Source organism: Haliotis asinina, chromosome 10 (assembly GCF_037392515.1).
Source record: "Haliotis asinina isolate JCU_RB_2024 chromosome 10, JCU_Hal_asi_v2, whole genome shotgun sequence".
In the NCBI taxonomy this organism is placed as follows: Eukaryota; Metazoa; Mollusca; class Gastropoda; order Lepetellida; family Haliotidae; genus Haliotis; species Haliotis asinina.
Genome location: NC_090289.1, coordinates 47,377,812 through 47,401,959, shown reverse-complemented (window position 1 = coordinate 47,401,959; position 24,148 = coordinate 47,377,812). Strand labels below are relative to the sequence as shown.

The 24,148-nt window shown below is 41.3% G+C and overlaps 2 protein-coding genes across 3 annotated transcripts in view; one reads left to right on the top strand and one right to left on the bottom strand.

The window, feature by feature from the left end:
- LOC137297898 (dolichyl-diphosphooligosaccharide--protein glycosyltransferase subunit STT3B-like) overlaps window positions 1-6,140 on the top strand; it is a 36,694-nt gene extending 30,554 nt beyond the window's left edge. The window contains exon 17 of the mRNA XM_067829880.1: window positions 1,182-6,140. Coding sequence (XP_067685981.1) covers window positions 1,182-1,259 — 78 coding nt within the window. The 3' untranslated portion in view covers window positions 1,260-6,140. The remainder of the gene's footprint in view (window positions 1-1,181) is intronic.
- A 6,155-nt stretch (window positions 6,141-12,295) lies between these two features.
- LOC137299066 (solute carrier family 52, riboflavin transporter, member 3-B-like) lies at window positions 12,296-21,758 on the bottom strand. 2 transcript variants are annotated; one of them, XM_067831552.1, is made up of 7 exons: window positions 21,681-21,758; window positions 18,364-18,530; window positions 17,658-17,826; window positions 16,074-16,272; window positions 14,972-15,516; window positions 13,312-14,231; window positions 12,296-12,869 (listed from the first exon to the last, which is right to left on the bottom strand). In XM_067831552.1, exons 5-7 carry the CDS (start codon window positions 15,234-15,236, stop codon window positions 12,675-12,677), a joined length of 1,380 nt encoding a protein of 459 aa, XP_067687653.1. In that variant the 5' UTR covers window positions 15,237-15,516; window positions 16,074-16,272; window positions 17,658-17,826; window positions 18,364-18,530; window positions 21,681-21,758; the 3' UTR covers window positions 12,296-12,674. The 2 variants fall into 2 exon arrangements, with proteins under 2 accessions (XP_067687653.1, XP_067687654.1); XM_067831553.1 differs by lacking the exon at window positions 17,658-17,826.
- Window positions 21,759-24,148: the final 2,390 nt, after the last annotated feature.

Genomic DNA, 24,148 nt, shown 5'->3' with positions numbered 1-24,148 from the left:
GTTTGTTTAGTAAGAACCTGTAAAAGTCCAGATCAGGACTATATGGAGTTAGTGTATTAGGAGACAAGTACAACCATATCACCAATATAAATAAGAAAAATAGGTTTGTCACCTTTAGGAACAGCACTGATTATTTATAAACAGTAACCCTCTAATGTTCATCATGATTTTCTTATGGTCTGTTTGAATGTCTAAATCTGTGTCAGCTGTACCATGACACTGTCTCCTCCTTCATTCCCTTGGTGCAGTAGGAAGGATAAATGTTAGTCACTTTAATCTGGTTCAGAGTATCAGTTGGAAACTGTTAGTTGAGGGCCGTCTTGGTGTGCCTGTCATGAGGTGCCTGAGTGAGTTGGCTTTACCACTTCTTTGAACAGTATTACTGTGGTTTCATAAACAACTGTCTCTGTGATAGAGACCCGTGAAGGTACTGGGGTAGAATAGGCCCTCAGCAGCCCATGCTTGGCATAAAAGGCGACTGTGCTTGTTGTAAGAAGCGACTAACTGGATTAGGTGGTCATCGGTTCCCAATTTGGCAGGTTGATGCTCATGTTGTGGATGACTGGATTATCTGGTCCAGACTAAATTATTTACAGACTGCCGCGATACGGAATATTGCTGGGCACAGCGTGGAACTAAACTCACTAAACAAAGAGGTTGCAGGACCATGTATCTCTTTTTTGTTTTATGACAATAAGAATAAGAGGCTACTTATAAAGCGCCTTTCCACGTCACAAGGATATGCTCAAAGCACTTTCTGAGCTCCAAATAAAACATACACAGCACTTATCCCTATTTCGAGTTATTAAATCATTAATCGTTCTCATTTGAACCCAAGCAGACTATACAACATTGAAAGAAGACAGAGAAAAGTTGTATATGATCCTAGATTGCAGGGTGTAGGTTTTAAAAGCTCTCTTAGTGCTAAGATAGTTGTATATGCCATACATTAGCATTAATGTAGACTATATCATTGCTAAGAGAGCTTCAGAGTTTGGCCCGCTTATTTATCATGTCCTCAACCACTAGCTACGCCTGCAAATATGGCGTGAATGTCTCAATAACAAATATGAAGCCGTATTCAGTCACTGGCACTGTCTTACTTACTCTTGACATTGCAGCCATAGCATCCTGAAAAAATTTCTTATATCTTTACGAATATTTTTCCACTTTCCTTTCAGACAAATAAGAAAAGACCTGGATCAATCAAGAACAAGCCCATTGTGAAAAAAGGCGTGAAGAAATCCAAGAAAACATAACTCTGTGGGACTCTGCTGGGTGTCCATCGGGGTTATCTCCCCTTCACTTTTGAGGGTCAAACACCACGAACAGATCAGTTTGTCATCAGTGGTGAAGATAATGTTATGATTGTCAGTGTGGGTGTATTATTTGAATGTGTGTGTACATGATGGGTGAATGGTCTCCCTTTGGAGGATATTGCTCCAGAGTAACCTCCCTTTACATGGATCATTGTTACACTGGCCAGATATTGAAAGAGATGTTCTGGACCTGAGATTTAGTTGTGGTTGTTGAGATGTGAAAGTTCTAAGCTTAATCCCCACTAGCAGTCTGATTGTGAATTAGGCCAACTCCTGTCATCCTCGATATCTCCAGGGTATACGTTCCGTCTCCACTATACCCTGGACGCATCTACGGCTCTGCCAGATAAATTTATTACCTCCCTTTGCTGGCTCCGCCTTCTCACAGTAGCCAATCAGCTAGCCCGCGGATATAGCAGAGCTTGCCAGTGTCAACAAAGGTAGCGGTCGCAACTGCGGTTTGCCCACAGTGCGTCCCAGATTTTAGGGAAATCATACAAACAAATTGACAGGTCCGAAACTTTTAAACAACATATGCAAGAACGCCTTCTAACCTCTGCATGGTTTATGTTGCCAAGTATAATCGGTTAAATAATTCAAAAAACGAAAGTGAGTTGTGATTGGTTCGCTCAACTTCCCAGCGTAGACACCTGACTGGATGAAAAGACAGTCAAGGGAGGTAATAAATTTATCTGGCAGAGCCGTAGATGCGTCCAGTGTATAGTGGAGACTTATTGGAGCGTATACCCTGGAGATATCGAGGATGAACTCTTGTGTGATCTTTTATTTAGTCCACTCTGTTATAACTTGCGGCATTAAAACCCTGTCAAAACAAATTTTAGAACCCAAATTAATTAATTTTGCAGTAGTTTTCTGGTAAGATAGCTGTTATTTTTCTGTGAATTCTATGCCATTGGTGCTGACATCTTTTCATTCTGCATTTTTGTAAGAAAATAGCAAGCTCACACCTCTGTAGATCCTGACCACATCTCAAAGCCTCATGCTAGCCGCTGTTGTCCAATTTGATCATCCTTCTCATGTCCTATCTGTCTGGCATCAGTGCTTCAGCATCTTCCTGTCCTCGCCGTCTATCTTTGCCTTGAGTCGAAATCCCATGACCACACTTCCCAAGCAATAACAGAGTATGTGGTGTTTGGGTTGATTCAAGACTCTCAATATGCTTTCATGTAGTCAGTCCAATGCTTTCGCTAAACTTTCAAAAATGTTTTGAAGTGACATTTAAGAAGTATCGTGACGAATTTATTGTTTATTCAAGAATTATTTTTCTTTGAGATGTATGCTGTGTTTCTTACTTAACAATGACTAGTTTTTTTGAGTTCTACCTGGTGATATGTGAGGCCCTGTTTAACTTTCATGTAAAAAGTGCAAGCCTCAGCAGTTTTTCAAGGCTGATCCCTAGAAGCCCTTTTAGCATGTTTGATGACTACTTGGTTCTGCCGTTACATCACTGATTGCTCAGCAAACATGACACCTGTCTGTCAAGGAGAGTAACCCAGCTGTGGTATTTGAAGTACAACTTTCCAAGTTTATTATGGTACTTTCACATGTTGAGTGGTCAGACTCTCTGACTTGTTTAACATGTCATCGCATCCCATTTAGATAGGTCAATGCCCATGCTTTTGATCACTGGATTTTCTTTATCCAGACTCGATTATTTACAGACTGTAGCCATATAGCGTCAATATTAATGAGGGCGGCATAGCACTAAACTCACTCCACATGTTGAGTTCCGGATGTCCCTGTCATCATTTTTAGGTCATGTTGAAATGTTGAGCTGGTGTCTCATCTGATATTGTATTGCATGAAGGCCTTAGACTTTGAGACTTTTTGTACATGATAAAAACATGAATTATGTAAATTTGAACTTTAATCGGACAGAATGGGGTATGAAATCAGTAATAGAGGTTTACTTTACATCACCCTCCAACAGTATAACAGGAATACAAGCCAGTTCAACCATGTGCACTGATGCAGCTGATGTGAATATGGAACAGCAAGTTTTGATTTTTCACAGATTCTCCAAGTATTAGAAAATAACTTTGGTAGCTGGCTGAAGCACTGGCGTCATTTAAATTTATCTCTGTTGTCAGGATGCATATACTCAGACGTGGTTTTAGAGAGTGTTCAAGGGTATATGGGGGAATGGTTGAGTGTTGACTCTGGGGCTGTAGTTCACTTTGCAGAGTTACTTCCCTTTGTAGGGACATAATACCCTAAGCTCTGGTTATGATCCTTAGTTTATATGCACACTACTGTGCTTGCCTTTATAGAAGTGGCAAATGCCATAGCCACCTTATTTTTTCTCTTTTATCTTACATTCACAATCAAGCTTTGATCTGTTCTTGCCAAAACGTTTGTGGATCAAGATTTTTTAGGGGTATATTTTGTGTAATTGTAACAGTAACAGTCCATTGTAGGACTTCCATGTCCATTAACGTGATACTTGTATCCAGTTTAACACCAAAGTAGAAAGATGCTGTTTCAGGACACTTCATGGAAAGTCTGCAGTCTGAAAAGTTCTTCCAAATCAAGTCAGCAAATATGTTTTATGTCACAGTAACCACACATCTCAGGTTAGCACATAGGCTTTTGTTGAAGCAGTTCAGTTGTTTTTCATTGTGAATGTTTATTTCATTTCTTTCTAAGATATTTGTGTCATATATGCAGATTGCTTTGACATGTTCCATCTGTCAGGTATCAGTACTGGTATGTTTCAAAGGGATCTGGTCTCATTGTGACTTCCTAATGTTCATATACTACACAGTGTTTGCAGAGGACCACACTTTGATAGTGATGACTTTGATCCTTAGCTAAGGTTGAGTAGGATTACACAAGGCCATATTGGTAATCATTATGAGGTACAAGCAGACATAGGGGAGTTTGTTCAAGTCAGCTTCTGACAGCTTGTAAGCATTTATTTTCTTCAGAATTTGATATCTTTGTAAGTCTTTCCATAAATATCATAATTAAAATGATCATTGACTTTGTTCATCTTCCACCAGGGAGACTGTTGTACCACTTTCTTAAAGGTAGACATAGTGTCAAGTTAGGTCATGGTGACATAGTGTCTAACTAAGGTCATTGTCACAGAGTGTCCAAGTCAAGTTGTGGTGCCAGTGTCGAAGCAAGGTCATAGCAGCATGGTATTTACAGCCCCAATGAGCATTGACAAAGGAGTGTTGATGTTGATGCCACTTTTGCCGCACCTTGAAAACCAAATTAGTGTTCACTCCTGGAGTTCTTGTTACTCAGGCCATGAAACAGCGTATGTATGTTCCAGGGTTGTACCAGAGCAGACAGAGTCTAGTGACAGTACCTCCAACTTTGTGAGTGTAGATCCTTCCATACTCGATTGAAATATTGTTGAAAGAGGCTTTCCAGCAGTTCCACCAGTTGAGGGGAGGGACCTCCAGTTTAAGCTACGGTTCAGAAACATTTCAAAACAACTTAAATCAAAAGCATCACCATTCTTCATTCAGCGCTCACAGGGATCAGTATTGTTTTCATTCATAAAACCTTCATAATTAAATCCCGATGAAGCTGTGAGTTGATTCAGTTGATTTGCTCCATTTTGTAGTAACTAGCCGTGTATCTGTGCTGTATCTCTCATTCAGTGAGAAGCTGATTTGGGATGTAACAATTCACTGAGTCAGTGGTCTGGCATCTCGATGCTTGATGATCATGTATCATCAGAAAGTCATATGCTTATGTGGGAAGGCAACATGTAAAAAGACATGGATGTTTCTGTAAAATATGTCTGCTTGTAGATACAAGAGGACTCATTTGTACTTTGACTTATTGAATGATGATGGAATTTGTGTCTCTGACATCAGTGTGCCGGCGTTATGCTGAAAAGAGCAAGCATATCACAGATACATGTACAGTGGAAGCTGTCTAAACCGGCAGTTTAGACAATGTACTGGATTGTAGAGCTGATGATAAATGTTCAAGCAAGTTCAAGCACAGACGGGACTGAGATTTTATGCTGGTGTTGACACCTTGTCGGATTGGACAGATGCCGGTTTTGACAGCTTCCTCTGTATTTTATTGCAACCATTCTATCAATATGTTTCATAGTGTCCTTACTATCAAGATGTTATCAAATTGCAAGCATACTATTCAGATAAGTATTCATAAGTAGCCAGCCCTGTATTTAAAATAAGAAACTGACATAAGGTGTTTGAGTAATGTAATTAACGAATTCATGTGTGATTGTTACATACTATCAGAAAAGAACAACACTGTTCATTGGCAGAAAGCATTCTGTAGACCAGCCACATTTAATGTTAGACAAATGGGTAGGTTGATCATGAACTAAACAGGCATCGTCCAGCTACCATGTTTGTAAATTACTTTTGAAATATTTCCCGTAGTCAATGACATGGTCAAATGTATACCCTTGGAAATTGTGTTGCCCACAGGGCTGGCTATAAAATAAATTTGTAAGCCCGCCATGTAACTAGCAAGCAGCGGGTGTGGCCAGACGCTATTTCATACACTGATATATATTATTAAACTGAAGTGAATCGTTACAACCCATTGATGGAGATCATTTTCCTAGTCCTGACCTTAAGATACGTTTCTTGGTTTGATGAAATTTCTCAAATCATGCAAGATCAGCCAGCTAGCACTTTAATGTCTGTTATTTTAGCGTGTTGCTAATTACAAACTGTTTGTTTTGAATGATTGTTGCTAGATGTTGATGACTCGTAATGTACATGGTGACTATGGATAACTGTATATTTGTGGGATAATTTTATGCATATAAAACCCAATGAAAAAATAAACTGTAAATGTGTACATACTGAGATTGTTGTTAGTGGATGCAGAGTCTTAGGGTAGTGTCTCGGCTTCCAAGTGATCTTGGGGCGGTGGGGTAGCCTCGTGGTTAAAGGCTTACCATGTCACTCTGAAGACACGCTTCGATTCCTCACAGAAGTGAAAAGTATGAAACCCAGTTGTGGTGTGCCCAACACGATGTTGCGGGAATATTGCTAAACGAGGTGTAAAACGTCACTCACTCACTCACTCACTCCAAGGAAATCGCACATCACACACGATACCTTAGAATAGAACCGAAGGTCCGAAAATAATCAGTGTAGTAACAGTGCCGGACGAACAACTAGTCTCAGAAATGAACATACTTAACAGAAGAAGTAGAAAAGTAGATATTATGTGATAAAAAGGAGCCCTGAGACTTTCTTCATTTTCTTGACTTGAGTAGGCTTTCTTGGATACATACTCTTTCACCACCCCCAATCACTACGCATGATATGAACGTGCATGGGGACCCATTCGTGATTTTGACGTTTTTTCTCGAAGGTCGAGAACTCACTTAGAACATTAATTTTGACACTCATCTTGCATCACACATTTGTAAGTGTTTGTTTCTAGTCGCTTGTTCTAAAATGAAAATCATATACATTCACATTATATGATATACACCAGTCATCTTTCAAAAGCGACTGCATTCCAAATAACTATGGTTGCAAGGAAGTGCAAATGGTGATGCACTCTCAAAACATTCAATAATATATCAACATTGGTTGACTCCGGTAAATCTCCAAAATATTTTTAAACGTAAAAGTAAAAATTGAAGATCCCCTACATTTTTAAGAGTATATTTGTATGACAGACTACAACAGTGTCCAAGACTCCTAACCCCAAGAATCCAATGTCCTAGAATAGGAGTGAGTGGGTGGGTTTCGTTTTACACCACACTCCGCAATATATGGCGACAGTCTGTACATAATCACGTCTTGGCCAGACAATCCAGTATTCAACAGCATGAGCAATGGTTTGCGCAATTTGAAACCGATGACGTGTCAACCAAGTCAGCGAGCCTGACACCCGATCCCGTTAGTCGCTTCTTACGGCAAGCATTGGTCACTGAAGAGCAGTCATCTTCACGGGTCGGATCCTGGAACATGATGTTATGGTCATTTCGTTTTGTCTGCTGCGTTGTACTAGTTCACAGTGTTTTATACTGAAAAATCAAGTGTCAAACAAAACGTAACAATTTGTAGGTATAGTCATATTTATTGTGAAAACTACAATTTGTTTGTATATACATTTCAATAAACGACAACTATCTGTTCGGTATAATATTCCTCTCTTTTTATTAGATTTAGACACGTTCTACTTGTAAAACCTGTCAGGGAGCCCATATAGAGATGTAGAATTGTTCAAGATTATCCCTGAACCTGTGTACTGGAAAATTGCGCTCAAATGTCATTACAAAGAGTTAGGGAGTGTCCATTTTTTGCGAGCATACCAGGACAGTGCATTTGGGCTCCAATGAGAATTAGTAAATAACTTGAAATAGGGGTAAGTGCACAAAACATAAATAAGACACGTGGTCCTGAAACCTCTGTACCGAACAGGATCTGAAATCGGATGTTTTATGATCGATCACTGAAGAAGTCGGTAAAGAAACTATCGTGGAATATTGTGCTATTTTCACGCTTCACACCGCCGATTGACAACGGCTGGTGCAACAGTGCCGGTGTAAGATTGAAAACTCACCCACGTTGAAAAGCTGCTCAGCGGGTACTTTTTCACCATTGAATTACATATAATACCCCGAGTCCCTTTTCAGCGTCAAGGGCATTTTTCAACATTCAATAATTTGAATAATTACTCGGCTGCTATTGAAAATTAACCCGGGTCACGTATTGAAAAGATACCCTGTGTGAATAAATTACCCTCGCTGTTTCTACACTGTATTGTATGTAGTGACAAGTCAAGTCAAGATGTGTACGTGCGCTGTCAGTGCGCTTGAAGCTTCTGCTGATGGGGTCAAGTCATGGATGACCCAGGATAATCTCAAGCTAAATGATAGCAAGACTGAGGCACTTCTTGCTGGTACTCTCCTAAAACCTCTGGCTGCTGATGTAGTCACGGAGGGAGTTGGGAACTCTAACATTCCTTCTCTGAACGTGTAAGAAATCTTGGAGTTTTATTTGACAGCAACCTCTCCATAGGCGATCATATTGGCAATCTGTGTAAAACTTGCTACTTCCACCTGAGGAATATTGGATCACTTCGGGATTACCTCTCGACTGACATGGCCCATACGCTGGCTAGAACTCCTTTCCTGTTTTGTAGGCTGGACTACGCGAACAGTCTTTTTGGTCAGTTAACAAGAGGTCAGATAACAAAGTTGCAGCGGGTGCAAAACACGGCTGCTCGCATTGTGACGAGAACAAAGAAACGGCATACTAGTAGTAGTATATCACACCTGCACTTGTGCCACTACACTGGCTTCCCATCGAAGCTTGTGTCCAGTATAAAATCTTGACTCTAACATATCAGTGCTTCCATCAGACTGCACCAGAGTACCTGACAGAGTTAGTTGGGCAGTATGTCCCATCTCGTGCATTGAGATCAGCAGATCAGCTCCTTCTTAAAGTGCCTAAAGTAAACCTAAAAAAGTTTGGACAGTGGTCATTTTCATTTCTCGCCCCACCACTCTGTAATGCTCTACCTTTTCATCTGAGAGCGTCAACATCATTGACCCAAAACCCGCTTGAAGACATATCTCTTCAAAAGACTCTACAATGTATAGTACATCCAATGACAATATATTTGTACATATAGTCTGGTTCATAATTATTGAGAATTTTTCTTCTTACTTTGAGCTATCCTAACACCTCAACTGATTCACTGATACTTAAAACTAAGTAATGGTATAAGGGAGGTAACTCATCTTGGCCTACTGAGTATAGTACAATTAGAGTTACCTCCCCTGAATTTGTAGCAGACGTCATTTTCCTCAGCACTGTCAACAATGTCTGCTGAAGATAAAAGAAGGTTGATTTTTTGAGTTGTGTAATCAAGGAATTGATGATGTAAATACATTGGCAGAGAGAACAGGAACTCCTCTTTCTACTGTGTATAGGATTAGGAAGAATTTTAAAGAGGGAAAGGATTTTGGGCACCAGAAAGGAGCAGGGAGACCCAGAAAATTGAACTTCTCAGATCGCGTCCGGCTGGGAATTTTAGCGTCTAAAAAGCAAAGGGCAAGCATCTCCAACATCAGGTATGAAATGATAGAAAGGGGATCAACAGTTGTATCAAAATCTACAGTTAGAAGAAATTTGATTGATCTTGGATGGGAGAAAAAGACTGGAATTCCTTCTCCTCTCATGAAACAAGAACATAAAGACAGGCGTGTTGAGTGGTGTTTGGCACATGAAAACTTTGACTGGGAAAATGTGATTTTTACTGATGAAAGCTCAATATGGGTATATCCCAATAATGTGAAAATATGGACAAAGTCTGCGTCAGGACCGTTGTATCGACGACCTAAATACAGCCCAAAGTTTCATGTATGGGGAGGGATATCCTTATTAGGAACGACCCTGCTGTGTGTGTTTGAGGGAAATCTGACAAGTCAACGCTACACTAACATATTAGATAATTTTCTCCTTCCAAGTGCACATGTGTTTTATGGAAATGACATGCCAAGCAGTGGTTTCAGGAGAAAAATGTGACTGCATTACCATTTCCTGCATATAGTCCTGACTTAAATCCCTTTGAGAACATTTGGGGGATGATGAAGGAATGTGTGAATCAAAAGGGGTTGACAAAAATTGAAGACATGAAGAGAGAAGTGGTCCGATACTGGGACAGCATAACTCACGAGACACTAACCTCTCTGATAGGAAGTATGCCTACCCGTCTTAGACTGTGCCGTGAAGCTCAAGGAGACTTGATAAAATATTAAATTGTTACCTACACAACATGAAAAGGTCAGTTCACTTTCACAATACATTCAATTTTATCTGATTCGTTCTCGTTTAATAATATGAAATGCTTTAGCTATTCTCAATAATTTTGAACCATACTGTATATTGTAGCGCATAGAGCAGGCACGCAGATTCCTGCAGATTCTGCGCATTATAAGTTTACTTTAATAATATTATTATTATTACGTGTCATTATTCAAGGAGGGTATCTTTTCAGTAGGTGACACGGGTAAATGTTCAGGTGCAGGCGGGTGATTATTCATTGTCGAAAAAAGACTCCTGGCGATGAAAAGTGAGTCCGGGTAATATTCAGTGTTGAACCGTGTGGGTGCCTTTAAACGCCTGCATGTTTACAGTCTTACATCGGCACACATTCAAGTGCCACTCAGCAAAACCAGGTGTGACTGCCAAGATGGGATACTCAGTTGTTCCACAAACCGTTTATCACTCCTCGATGTGAAGCGTGAAAATAGAACAACATCGCATGTTCGTTTCTAAAATAACTTTTTTCCAATCCAATACCCCCTAGTTTTTTTTTTTTGCCGTTCTTTTCGTTTCTTTTTTCTTTTTTTTTTTTTTTTTTGAAAGGTCTGTATTCTATTTTACAAGAAATATTAAAGAACTTACTTCAGCATTGTTTGCGCTAATGAAGGTGTTCTGGGACATTAGTACTTCTGCACCTGCTGGAATGGGTATTAAGGAATGCTGAGTATCTTGTTTCATGGAATATATATACATGCTGCCTTCATAATGAAAGACCATTGATTGCGGCTAAATATGAGGGTTTTGTAATGAAACAGTCCTTTGAATATTAAAATCTAAACATTATTTCAACTACAGGAATCTTATATTTCTTGTCGAGGGCGGCGGGGTAGCCTAGTGGTTAAACCCTTCGCTCGTTACGCCGAAGACACAGGTTCAATTCCCAGCATGCATGAGTACATGAGTAAAGCCCATTTCTCATGTTCACCGCAGTGAAACATTGCTAAAAGCGACGTAAAATCATACTTTAAGTTCGTGTCAAGGACATCAAATTATGCTGTATACAAAATGTAAATGTTTCTCGAGCACATTTGTTTTTCAGAAGTGACGAGTGTGTGTGGGTGGGTGGGTGGGGGGGGGGGGGGGGGGGGGGGTTTGGTGGGGGTGAGGGGTGGGGGGGGCAGTTTCCTTTCAATTTTTTATAGAAAAAAAGTGACGAGGGAGGAACACATTTTTCTTCCATCTTCCATTTTCAAAAATCCATCTTGGAAAGTTTAGCAGGTGATAATAAGTTGTTGATTCAGTCACATTCGATCCTACAGACACTCATTCTTATAGTGGACGACCGGGCGGACAGGACGCCCCGTCCGACATCCCGTAAGCCTCTGGGTGTGTTAGTTGAGAAAATGATTCCAGCCTGTCACAGATTTGATTATTTGATAATTACTGCATACTGCTACATAAATACATGTAAAATAACCGTGGTAAGTCAGGTCCCTCAATACAAAATCTCAACAAGTGCCGCAAATGGTTTGTTTGAAGATATGATGAACATAGTGAAATTCATGGGATTTCAAACCAATGACGTTTTCTGTTTTCCGAATCTCGTCGTAGATACACACTGTCAGGAACTTGTGACTTTTCCTCTGTTAAGCGCCGGGATAAAGCAGGTCATTAAAGGTCACATGCAACGTAAAACACAACTTTGCAGATTCTCGTACCTTTCGGCATGCACTTGCCAAAAACAAATCATCAACAATGCCAGTTCAACCGATAAAGTTGTTAAAATGCGATAAAAATTGCTCGCGAAAGTTCACTAACTTGCCCCTAACGCTGGGGAAAAGGTAGTTTGAACAGCTATGCTGCGCTCATAACGCATGCGCAGTGAATGGGTTCGTGGAGTTGAATGCCTGACCGGAGTATGCAGTCGCGCAAGTATAATCTTGGTTGAGTACACAAAGAAGTAAATGATCTACTCGTTGCATTAAAAAAACAAAACAAACCAACCAACTAACAAACAAACAAAAATTCCCCCCAAAACAAACACGTCGAGTGTGATAAACTGACTGTCATAGACAATACTCTTATTGGCACTTACATGTCTGCCTGTCTGTCTGCTAATGAGAATATGCAATGCACAACTTCAATTATTGACCACATATGAACCAGTGGTCAACGAAGAGCTTCGTTACATTTAACTAGTGCACATTTGATTTGCAATTATACCCTTATAATTTTCTTTATTTGGGTTTTTTTTAATCAGCAATACAATTTACATATCATGAGTAAGTGGTAACTGTGTTTTAATTATGTTTGATTTTTGGTTGCATGTGACCTTTAACAATGACGACATTTAGACCCAGTCAGCGCCAAAGCTCCAGATCTGGAACTCCGTTGAAAAAATAAGCTCCCGGACGATTACTAGAGGACATACGGTATATGTTTTCATTCACCGGGTCTTAGCACTATAATGACTAAATGCAGTCCTTTGTTTTCAGTGGGAACACAAGGTCCGTGACAAGATATACCTTGATGCCATTTTTTTCACACACACCTGTGTGCAGATAATCGTCGCGTCTTAATCGGCTCACTCACAGAGGCGTCAGCAGTATGGAGCGTCCTGAAGTAGCTTGAAGATGTTGACGACGAGGAAGGCAGTGATGGCGCCTATTAGAGCCCCAGCTTGTGTAAAGGCTCCGTACCATATCAACGGTTGACGTCCACCCTGTCTCAGTCGACCAGCGATGGACACTTTTGCGTAGGTGAGAAGGAAGGACGCCAGTGCCCACGATGTTATCTAAAACATAAGTTGGTAGAAATTCAAAACAATATTAGCAATAATATTTTGGACGAGATCCGTGTACTTGGAAGGTTTTGTTACACTTAAAATGCTTTGACCACTAATTCCTTCCTATCACGGTGTGGCTGATTCCTTCATTTAGGACGTTTACAAGGGTATCCTGAGACAGAAAAGGGAGGCAACTCAGATACAGCCAGTTTATAGCAAATGGTCTTTCGCTTCCTTTTATATATGTTTGTATTTCCCCATGAAGGTAACGTGTTTAGTGTACCTCCATGACGTGACTCACAGCGATACAAATTACTGTTATTCTCTTGAAAGTATCCTTTAGATTTCCAAAGCTCGCATTCCTGTAAAAGTACCCATGGATCCATCACTCACTCACTCACTCACTCACTCACCCACTATCTCACCAACCAACAATCCTCGTATTAATTACCACAATGGCTCCTCCTGCCTGGACGTCTTGGAGGGGAGGATGCGGACTCAAAGCAGCCAGAACAATCAGGTAGATGCCGAAGCCGGTCCCGCTGAAGCTGAGGATGGAGATGGCAATGGTGCTCGTCACAGGCAACGCGAGGCTAAAAAAACATGCGACGGGGTTGGCGATGTTGGTGATGATGGCCACGAGGTGGTATGTGTCAAGGCCGTAGGGGATGCTTGTGTAAGACTGCACTGACAAAAGGAAGCTTGTGATGAGCATATTGATGAGGATCGTTTGACCAAGGAGGAAACAGAAGGTCGGTGTGGAGATATCACTTTGTTCTGGTTTGTTCATCGCGACCAATGGCTTTGGCGTCTCTTCTTTGAACTTGTCAGATTCATACACGGGATTGCACGCAGTATATGCGTTCTTACGACATTCTTCATCAAGAGCGTTGACCTCAAACACGCACTTGTCAACCCGTTCGCGCTTGCAGTAAGGAAGAAAGTTCAGGAGAATAAATGATGTCAATGACAGAACCATGAGACCAAACAAAATAAAGAAGAAGACTTGGACCGAAAAGCGTGGAGTCCCAAACACCGGATAAAATGACGAGATCGTCTCGTTGTACCAGGTGCCATTAGTGAAGTTTGACGTCACATGACTTCCGTTTGCGCAGCTGATAGTTCCGGCGCCTTGACCTAGGGCTGTGAGACCTGGTATCAGTCCGCTGAGGCCCTCGCCGATGAAGAAGCTGGGTAAATAGTGTGGCTTCAGACTCGCCATGAAGGCCAGGAAGGCTAGGGACGAGGTGCAGTCCACCAGAGCCAGGACCAAATTGAGGGTGAGCAGAGCTGTGGAGTGTGGTTCTCCTGCAACTACAGTCGTCTCCTTCCAGAAAAAAGCCAGCAACATACAGGAGGCCATGCCAATCACTGAAAGAGATGCCATAAAAAGAAGCAATAACATCTAAAACTAATTAAGTTTTACTGAACTTTTGAATCGGATTACATTCCACTTTGAAATAGCCTTTCAGACTGTGTAAACTCTTTGGAATTTATTTTACGCCGCACCATTCCACCAATAATGTTGCAATATTCTAGCAATAAAGCGGCAGTGATACCAGAAATGGGCTTCACGCACTGTACCAAATGTGGCGAAACGAACACCAGGTTTTCGATGTGACGAGAGAAAGCTTCAACCACAAGGATACCTCACTGCCTCAAAAAGCTGAAACAGATATGGACCAGGGCAACAGTTTGATACCTCTTGTACATAGCAGAAGTATTTTTGAAAATGCCCGTGTCCTTTTACATGTCGCCTTTACACATAAGCCTATGATTGTCTACTGATACATGAGCTTCAAGTAAGGAGCGAACGTTTTTAATTACCATGGGGTTATCCAACGGTTTATCAACTCGTTCGAGCAAAAGCCGCAATGGTGTATATGATAAACCTGTAAGTTGAGACAATGTTTCTTTTAACTCTTTTTTTTGCTAATTGATGTAATTTGATGTAAACACTAACCGTTAATTAGAAAACAGCTGATGTTTACAACGTCTTGAATATAGCCTGAATACTATTTGAAAACATCCCGTAACCCGTAAAATAACGAACCATAATGATGCAGTAACGAACGATGGAACAGTAGCAAACGAACCAAGGAAATACTTACCTATAATGAGCGCCGATACGGGGTTTTCAAATTTGGCGTCTTTGTAACAGTAAACCAGAATGGCGAATGTGATTGGTCCAATGTTAGCCACCTGACTGATGATGATGATGTAAGACGGAAGGGTCCAACCCTCCGGCAGGGAGGTCACCAGGAGGGGCAGCTCTACCCACACCCCATTAATGTCCACCCAGGAAGCGATCCCAAAACAACATACCAGGAAATGAACCAACAGTTTGCTCTCAGACAACACCTGTCTCAATCCCATCTTTATATTCACTTCTGTAATCAGTAACTTAGTGACCCTTTTCTTCTCTCTTGAGATAAATGTTCACATTACAGATCAAGTATTCAGGTGTTCTCGTGGTGGCTACAGATTATCACATACGATCCGTACAGGCACGTCAGTAACGGGAGTAGGTGGAGTACGTTTTGCTTCGTTTAACCCTGAACCGTCCTACGGCTAAGGTATCGCCTAGGATAAACTGTTCACTTCAGAGGACAGGCATTCGGCAAGGTTGTATGACCACACCACCTTTGTCTTTAGCCTGTAATAAAATTCCGACAGTTATTAATATAGGCTGTCATTAAGGACAAATAATAACAGACAGTGCAATGTGGACTTGCCCGTTTATTGGATTCCGTTTCAATATATTCTCTAGGATGTGGGAATATTATCAATGCTAATGCAAACCATCTGTTTATGTTAATGCACGTGGAAAGTGACTAAACCACACGTGTTACCACTAGCTTATTCACAGAACACAGAGGAAAACTCATTAAGTCAGATCAACGGGCAAACACATGTACCACCAGGCCACCACCGCACGAATTTGACAATGCGATAATAAATAAATGGTCATGCCATGAGAGATTTTAGTTTTACGCAGGATTAGCGGTATTCCAGCATTATCACGACTAGGAACACCAGAAATGAGCTTCACACACTCTACGAATGTTGGGAATCGAACCTGATCTTCGTCGCTTTAACCACTAGGCTATCGATGAGACGTTGCTAAACTATTAAGATATCCCAGTATCTTAACAACATACGCTGGATAGAAGGTGCTAGGATTCAGTTCAGATTTGCTCTCTAAGTAATTACCAAAGTCGGTCCCTTTACATTTCTTCATATCCGACAACACGTAGCACAAGATTTCATTTCCTGTGCCTATAGGCGCAAGGTTTGCCAAAACAAGACAGCACCACTGGCCACCACTGGCAGCAAGCATACTGCCCGGCACCGTCTCGGCACAGACTGAATACGTCGACGATGTCGCTCTTGCGGAATTCTTCCCCACTTCCTGAAATGCGATGGCCAGTTTGTAAGTGTATGAGCCTTGTGTGTATTGACGTTGACGTACACGTCGATCGAGTTCATCCCATAAGTGATCGGGAAGGTCATGGCAAACCACTGACGTTACATTTGACAATGGGACGGACTGTATTGTAAGCATCGTTGTCAAACTGGCGCAACTCCCGTCTGTCGGTCAATAATTTGACGTACAAGAACGTCGTGTGTACAGATTTGCTGTCCCCTGAGATGTCACTAAATCAGATCTTTGTGAGCTGGATATCGCACCCCATGCCATGACACTGTTATCACCGAATCTGTCGACCTATCTCCGCCAGTAGAGAAGGAGAGCGCGATTCATCATTGGACCAGACTCGCCTCTGGTTTGGAACGGACCAGTGAAAGCCTCTCAAAAATGGGGTGACATCTTCCGTTCTTTGTGGAATTCCCACTTCAGGCATTCGATTCCTGACAGTTTGGTTCTTCTCAAACCAGAGCAGGGTCTTAATATTAGGAGGTTATACAGCCTGCTGCCCAATCCTGTTCATGTACAGTTTCGTGGAATAGATATGTTTGCAGTCTAGAATGGACAGGCCATTAACGGATCATAAGATGTAACAAATAACGTCAAAGATCCCTGCCCTCGACTGACTGATTTGATTCGATCCGTGTTGTATTACCTTCATTGTGACGAGTGAAGATACGGGTCAGATTTGACTCATGTTTGCTGTATGGCGTGGTTTGTGAACGGAGGTTACTTGTTGTACGTCGTGTGTTAGGCTGTGTACGGAGTGGTGTGGCTCGCTGACATGGTTGACACATGCCGTCGTATTCGAACTGTGTAATTTGGTAATCACGCTATTTGTCACTGGGTCGTCTGAACCAGTCTCGATTATTTATTGACCGCCGCCATGTTGTACTGGACATTAAACAACAAACTAGTCAACCAAACCAATCTTCCATTGACCTCTGCACTGTTCTCATTCAGGCACTCTCCACGCAATGACGTTTTTCAACGAGGAACGCAGTTCAAATCCATCTAGCGTTTAATGGAGTCTTGGTGTATATTTGAAGTCTACCTTGCTTAACGGTGGGCAAAGGTAGGCGTTCTTAAACACCAGGAACTTGATTTTCGAAGCTCTCTTTGCGTTACAAAATCGCACGTGCCATACATTAACATTAACTTACGACTATCATAGCGCTAAGAGAGCTACGAAAATCTAGGCCCAGCGCCGACTGCTGGGGTCGTGAACTTCGACTAGCCAGGTGACCCCAGTCGGTCACGTAGTCAGCCTGATGCAATATGACCACAAAGAGAACCTGATATTGAAACCATGTAACTTCGATCTTGTTTACAAATGTAAGCATGTTTACTCCTAATAACGATGGACATACCTTGACCTGTCAATATCGTAGACGTGGATGACTGCGACACCGTCGTGATCACCTCGTTACTCCATGACAACCCTTCAAGCTTTCACAGGTTAGATTTATTGTTGCCAACTCGTTACAGGCGCCAGGTGACTTTGCAACACAACTGCTGTGCCCTGGTTGGCAGTTTAACCTAGTTCAAAGTGCGTCATTGTGTTCAGACAGGCGAGCTGATGTAACATTTGACGAAAGAGATGTTTAAGCTGCACCTGTGTGCGCACACGTGTATTTTAAGATACGTTGTGGGGATATAATTAAACACAGATGAAGGATACAGAATGACAGAACTACTGCTCCAGTACGTTCCTTCATATCACAGTGAGTCATGTATTTATTGCAATCTAACGAACAGCTCTGTAGCAAACAAAAAATTAAAGATTTCAGTAGGTCTCTCCAGAGTCGTGGCTATGAATGAAGCAGGCTACATTTCTAAAGAAGGAATGTTTCACAAAAAGTGCCATTCAGGAAGTTGCACAACAGGAGATGACAACGTCCCCACAGAAATTGAAACATTCAAGTCAAGAATAAACCCAACGAATTTAACAAATAGTGTTGCCGAGACGCCATTTGGTGTCTAAATGAAATATTTACAGTTACGCCGCCGTCATAGTTAGGTGTTACCAAACAACCAAACTGGTATCATTCTTCTTTCATGTCAAATTAAACTTACCTTACACTAAATGGAGAGAGTAGTCTGTTGTAGAAGCGTGTAGTAGGAAATTAGGGCCAGGCCCTTCTAATGTCATAACACGTTCACCTCTGACAAAGCAAGTACAGAATTGCTGCGGGCACGGTAACTGAAGGGTCCCACGTTGTACGTCGGCGACCGTCTTGATGCTATAAATAGAACAGGACGCGTAAAGAGCAGAAAAGCTGGTTCAAAAAGTATAGTAGTAAATTCACTTGACATGTCCAGTTTGCGCTGTAATTGTATCACTGTGAAATCCAATGAATCTTCCTTATTAATCTGTATACATCCTTAAAGTTATGTACAAAATGCGCAGCTATCAAACACTTCATCTTTAAAGTGGCACTCAACATAATTCCACCTATCAGACCACTGGTAGGGAACTTGGTTACAGTGAGAGTGGGGTTTTTGGACTTTTGCAACAGAAACTTTGCGATATGTTACTGAGTCTTTGTGATTTTAGTATCAGCAAGGGAAGGGTAAGGTAATGATTGGCATGCATTCCTAGAAAATCAATATAATTTACTAATACTGGGTTCAAATCCGATTCATTGACCAGATTGGACGAATCATACACCGTCAGCTATATTTTGGGATTGGGAATTTCTGTGACAATGAATTAATTTTCCGTTACATCAAATTCGTAATCACAAAGTTTCTGTGACGTTTGAAAAAATTCATGGAAATTGATATGTAGAATTTAACAGTTCTTTTCGCAGATAACACAGCACATGCTTTACGACGAAAGAGGAAAAACCCTCACTGGAACGCTTTGCACTATTTTTTACACTTTTTATGGGATCATTTGTCACAATAAAACGATTATTTATCAAGGACTCTGACATGTGGCAAAGGTTCCCTCTCAGATTTCACAGACTCCACTCTCACTGTAAGCAAGTTCCCTTCCTCTGCAAACAGCGATCCAGACAGAATGGAGTCTAGACCATCTTGCCCAGTGATCGACACAATGAGCATCGACCAACGCAATTTACACCCCTCCAGGTATGATATGTTCATGTATCCCCTACGTGTACGACCGATGAAGATACCGATATGCCCCGTAAGAGGCGACAGACGGGATCGGGTTGTCTGACTCGCTGACATGGTTCATGAATGTCATCGTATACCTCTGTTCACGCAAGCACGTATCCCCTATCACAACCACGAAACCGTTCGCAACAAACCACGACATACAACAGGCACCCTCTGCCCACAAATGACGACATACAACAAGTAGCCTCCGTTCTCAAACCACGACATACAACAAGTAGACTCTGTCCACAAATCACAATACACAACAAGTAGTCTCTGTTCACAAATTGCGACATACAACAAGTAAACTCTGTCCACAAACCACGATATACAACAAGTAGACTCTATCCACAAACCACGATATACAACAAGCAGTCTCTGTTCACAAACCACGACATACAACAAGTAGACTCTATCCACAAAACCACGATATACAACAAGCAGTCTCTGTTCACAAACCACGACATACAACAAGTAGACTCTATCCACAATCCACGACATACAACAAGCAGTCTCTGTTCACAAACCACGACATACAACAAGTAGACTCTATCCACAAAACCACGATATACAACAAGCTGTCTCTGTTCACAAACCACGACATACAACAAGTAAACTCTGTCCACAAACCACTATATACAACAACCAGTCTCTGTTCACAAATTGCGATATACAACAAGTAAACTCTGTCCACAAACCACGATATACAACAAGTAGACTCTATCCACAAACCACGATATACAACAAGCAGTCTCTGTTCACAAACCACGACATACAACACGTAGACTCTGTCCACAAACCACGATATACAACAAGCAGTTTCTGTTCACAAACCACGACATACAACAAGTAGCCTCTGTACACAAATCACGATATACAACAAGCAGTCTCTGTTCACAAATTGCGACATACAACAAGTAAACTCTGTCCACAAACCACAATATACAACAAGCAGTCTCTGTTCACAAATTGCGACATACAACAAGTAAACTTTGTCCACAAACCACGATATACAACAAGTAGACTCTATCCACAAACCACGATATACAACAAGCAGTCTCTGTTCACAAACCACGACATACAACAAGTAGACTCTATCCACAAAACCACGATATACAACAAGCAGTCTCTGTTCACAAACCACGACATACAACAAGTAGACTCTGTCCACAATCCACGACATACAACAAGCAGTCTCTGTTCACAAATTGCGACATACAACAAGTAGACTCTGTCCACAAACCACGATATACAACAAGTAGACTCTATCCACAAAACCACGATATACGTCAAGCAGTCTCTGTTCACAAACCACGACATACAACAAGTAGCCTCTGTCCACAAACCACGATATACAACAAGTAGACTCTATCCACAAACCACGATATACAACAAGCAGTCTCTGTTCACAAACCACGACATACAACAAGTAGACTCTATCCACAAAACCACGATATACAACAAGCAGTCTCTGTTCACAAACCACGACATACAACAAGTAGACTCTGTCCACAATCCACGACATACAACAAGCAGTCTCTGTTCACAAATTGCGACATACAACAAGTAAACTCTGTCCACAAACCACGACATACAACAAGTAGACTCTATCCACAAACCACGATATACAACAAGCAGTCTCTGTTCACAAACCACGACATACAACAAGTAGACTCTGTCCACAAACCACGATATACAACAAGCAGTTTCTGTTCACAAACCACGACATACAACAAGTAGCCTCCGTTCGCAACAAACCACGACATACAACAAGTAGACTCTGTCCACAAACCACGATATACAACAAGTAGACTCTGTCCACAAACCACGATATACATCAAGCAGTCTCTGTTCACAAACCACGACATACAACAAGTAGACTCTGTCCACAAATCACGATATACAACAAGCAGTCTCTGTTCACAAATTGCGACATACAACAAGTAAACTCTGTCCACAAACCACGATATACAACAAGTAGACTCTATCCACAAACCACGATATACAACAAGCAGTCTCCGTTCACAAACCACGACATACAACAAGTAGCCTGTGCCCACAAATCACGACATACAACAAGTACCCTCTGTCCACAAATAACGACACGCAGCAAGAAGCCGCCGTTCACAAATCACGCGGTGCAACACGTGTGTTCTGAAAGCACCTGCCATAGCAACTCGGTGTTTATGGCAAGGAATCACACATTGTTAGGAATGATATGATTGAAGAAGTTACTCTCAGCAATGTTTGCTAACTGATAATCTCACCAAGGCTGCTGGAGGCCAGAATTCTTCTACCGGCGGTTCCCACAGTGCATCCACTACCGGTGGTTCTACAGTTTTGACAGGAGTTTGTCGTACACTGTGACAGATATATATCAACGATATGACACACTTTTTATATATATTACACCTACGTTACTAATAACTACTAACAATCACAATGGTCTAATATACTCAGGATGTTCTAATATACTTGTTTTCGATTCTACATTCATCTATTAGTTATTAAAGCTCTGTTCAAATATATCCATGGCATTAACGAAATATCGTTGTTGCATGACTCTGTGTTATTCTGATTATTGGGTGAAACAGGACGTTGAAGGAGGGTGGGGCGGGGGTTTAAGGGGAACTTTAACACTATGATACAATATACTGTCAATCACTGTCAAAAAATGAATGTGTTTCCTGTAAAGCAACCGAACATTTATTTTTACAGAACAGTATCAATCCACTTTACCACGACTGGGCTATAACACGTTCAATTTGGGATTGTACTTACCAGTCCTTAGACTTCCATTTCAATGGACGTTGAGGTGGGTTAGTGGGTACGGTAGCAGACTTTGTTTGCTAGTGATGTATAACTCTGAGAATGTGGGTTCGAATCACGCTTGGGCCTCAGTCCCAAAGGTGCTAGAATCTGTACTTAATGGGGTTCGCATATTGGAACTTGTATGCACACGTGGGGAATCGAACGAACTCATACATCCTGTTACTGATGACTATACATACAAAGCGTGTATGGCTACCTACCTTAAATTGGTGTCTATTGTTGGAGATAGTTTGACCATCTACATCGGGTCAGAGATCGAGTATTGACCTCGCACAGCATGACACACATTTTCGTCAAATAATCTCTGGGTACAAGCACTGCTGTTACCGTAGTTGGACACGCCCTCGGGATTCAATACAATTAAGACACGTTACACTGTAGATACCACGTTTGGTTGTTGTCTCTGATTACTAATAACAGCGCGCTATATTGGACGATGATTTAAATGGTTAAAGCGAATATTTACTCAATACAATAAGTTATTAAAATACATTTCAACAGATTGCGGTGGTCGGACAAATAGAGGTTTACCTAGACGTTTGATAAAGGATAGACACGAAGTGAGTGAGTGAGTGAGTGAGTGAGTGAGTGAGTGAGTGAGTATGGCTTTACGCTGGTATTAGCAATATTCCAGCAGTATCGCGGCGGAGGACCCCATGAATGGTTCCACACATTGTACCACGAAATCAGGATCGTTATACAGGAAAGTTGATGAGTAGTGCGAAGTGTGATAATACTTTCTTTGCCCGATATTGTAGGGGTATTCATTAATATTCTTCTTAAGCTTCATAGGGATTGAACATCATCAACATTTATACATAGCCATCTAATATAGACACGAAGACTTTCTGGGTGGAGTTTGTGTTTGTGTTTTGTTTGTTGTTTTGCAGCAATAGTCCAGTAACATGACGTCAGTCTGAAAATATTCACCCTTGGATCTGACAAACATGTGATTGATATCACGAGCAGCGATCTACGATGACACGTGTCATCGAATCAACGGCTGTCTCACAGCAGTGGGTGAGTTTTACGCAGAACTGGCCAATATTCCAGCTACAGTAGACGGCCATAAGTGAGCCAACATTGGTGAAATTTCCATAGACTTACATGTTCATGAACTGTTGCAAGAAGAATTTTCACAAATTGTGTAGAAATCATTTTATTTTGATATTTTGCAAACATCTTGAAACAAATGTGTAAGAGTAAATAATTTTCTTTCATCTATCCGTTGATTAGATATAGAATGATGCCTGATTAAGCACCATATATAAGCACAACTTTTAAACTATCCCACATACAGCCATATGATCGACCTGATTGGTATGTCTAATATATTTGGTGTAAATAGTCGCAGTGTTCGTAGTAATCATCGGAAAATTGATTGAAAATGTGCAGGTACCTTAGATGATTTCCCTATTGGTATTGTAAGCAATTCGACCAAAACTATATTTATGAAAATTATTCTTAAAAGAGTCAGTTAACATGTACGTCTACGGGAATTTCACTTAAGATGACTCTCTTATGGCAAACGACTGCATATACTACTATACTAGACTACTATATAATGGAGTGTGGACCAGATAATCCCGTGATCAACAGCTTGAGCTTCAATCTACAGAACTGAGATACGATGACGTGTTTACCAAGCCAGCGGGCCTGATCGCACGACCCGTTAGCGGCCTCTTACGGCAAGCATGGGTTACTGAAGGCAAAGCTTAACCCGGATCTTCGTGAGTAAGGCAGAGAACTGTATGTACTGTATGTACAGAGAACTGTGGTGCCTGAGACCCATAGATGCGATCGAGATTCTTAGTTGATGTAACAGGATTGACTCATTCGAAACTCGAGATATCCGAAAAGGGCTTCAACTTTTGGACTTATGTGTTGACTCGAACCCTTCAGT

Coding starts and splice junctions, on each gene's coding strand:
- LOC137299066 (XM_067831552.1), bottom strand. CDS start 15,236: ATGGGATTGAGACAGGTGTTGTCTGAGAGCAAACTGTTGGTTCATTTC. Junction 14,232..14,971: donor CGTATCGGCGCTCATTATAG/GTAAGTATTTCC, acceptor CATCTCTTTCAG/TGATTGGCATGGCCTCCTGT. Junction 12,870..13,311: donor AGGCAGGAGGAGCCATTGTG/GTAATTAATACG, acceptor CTTATGTTTTAG/ATAACATCGTGGGCACTGGC.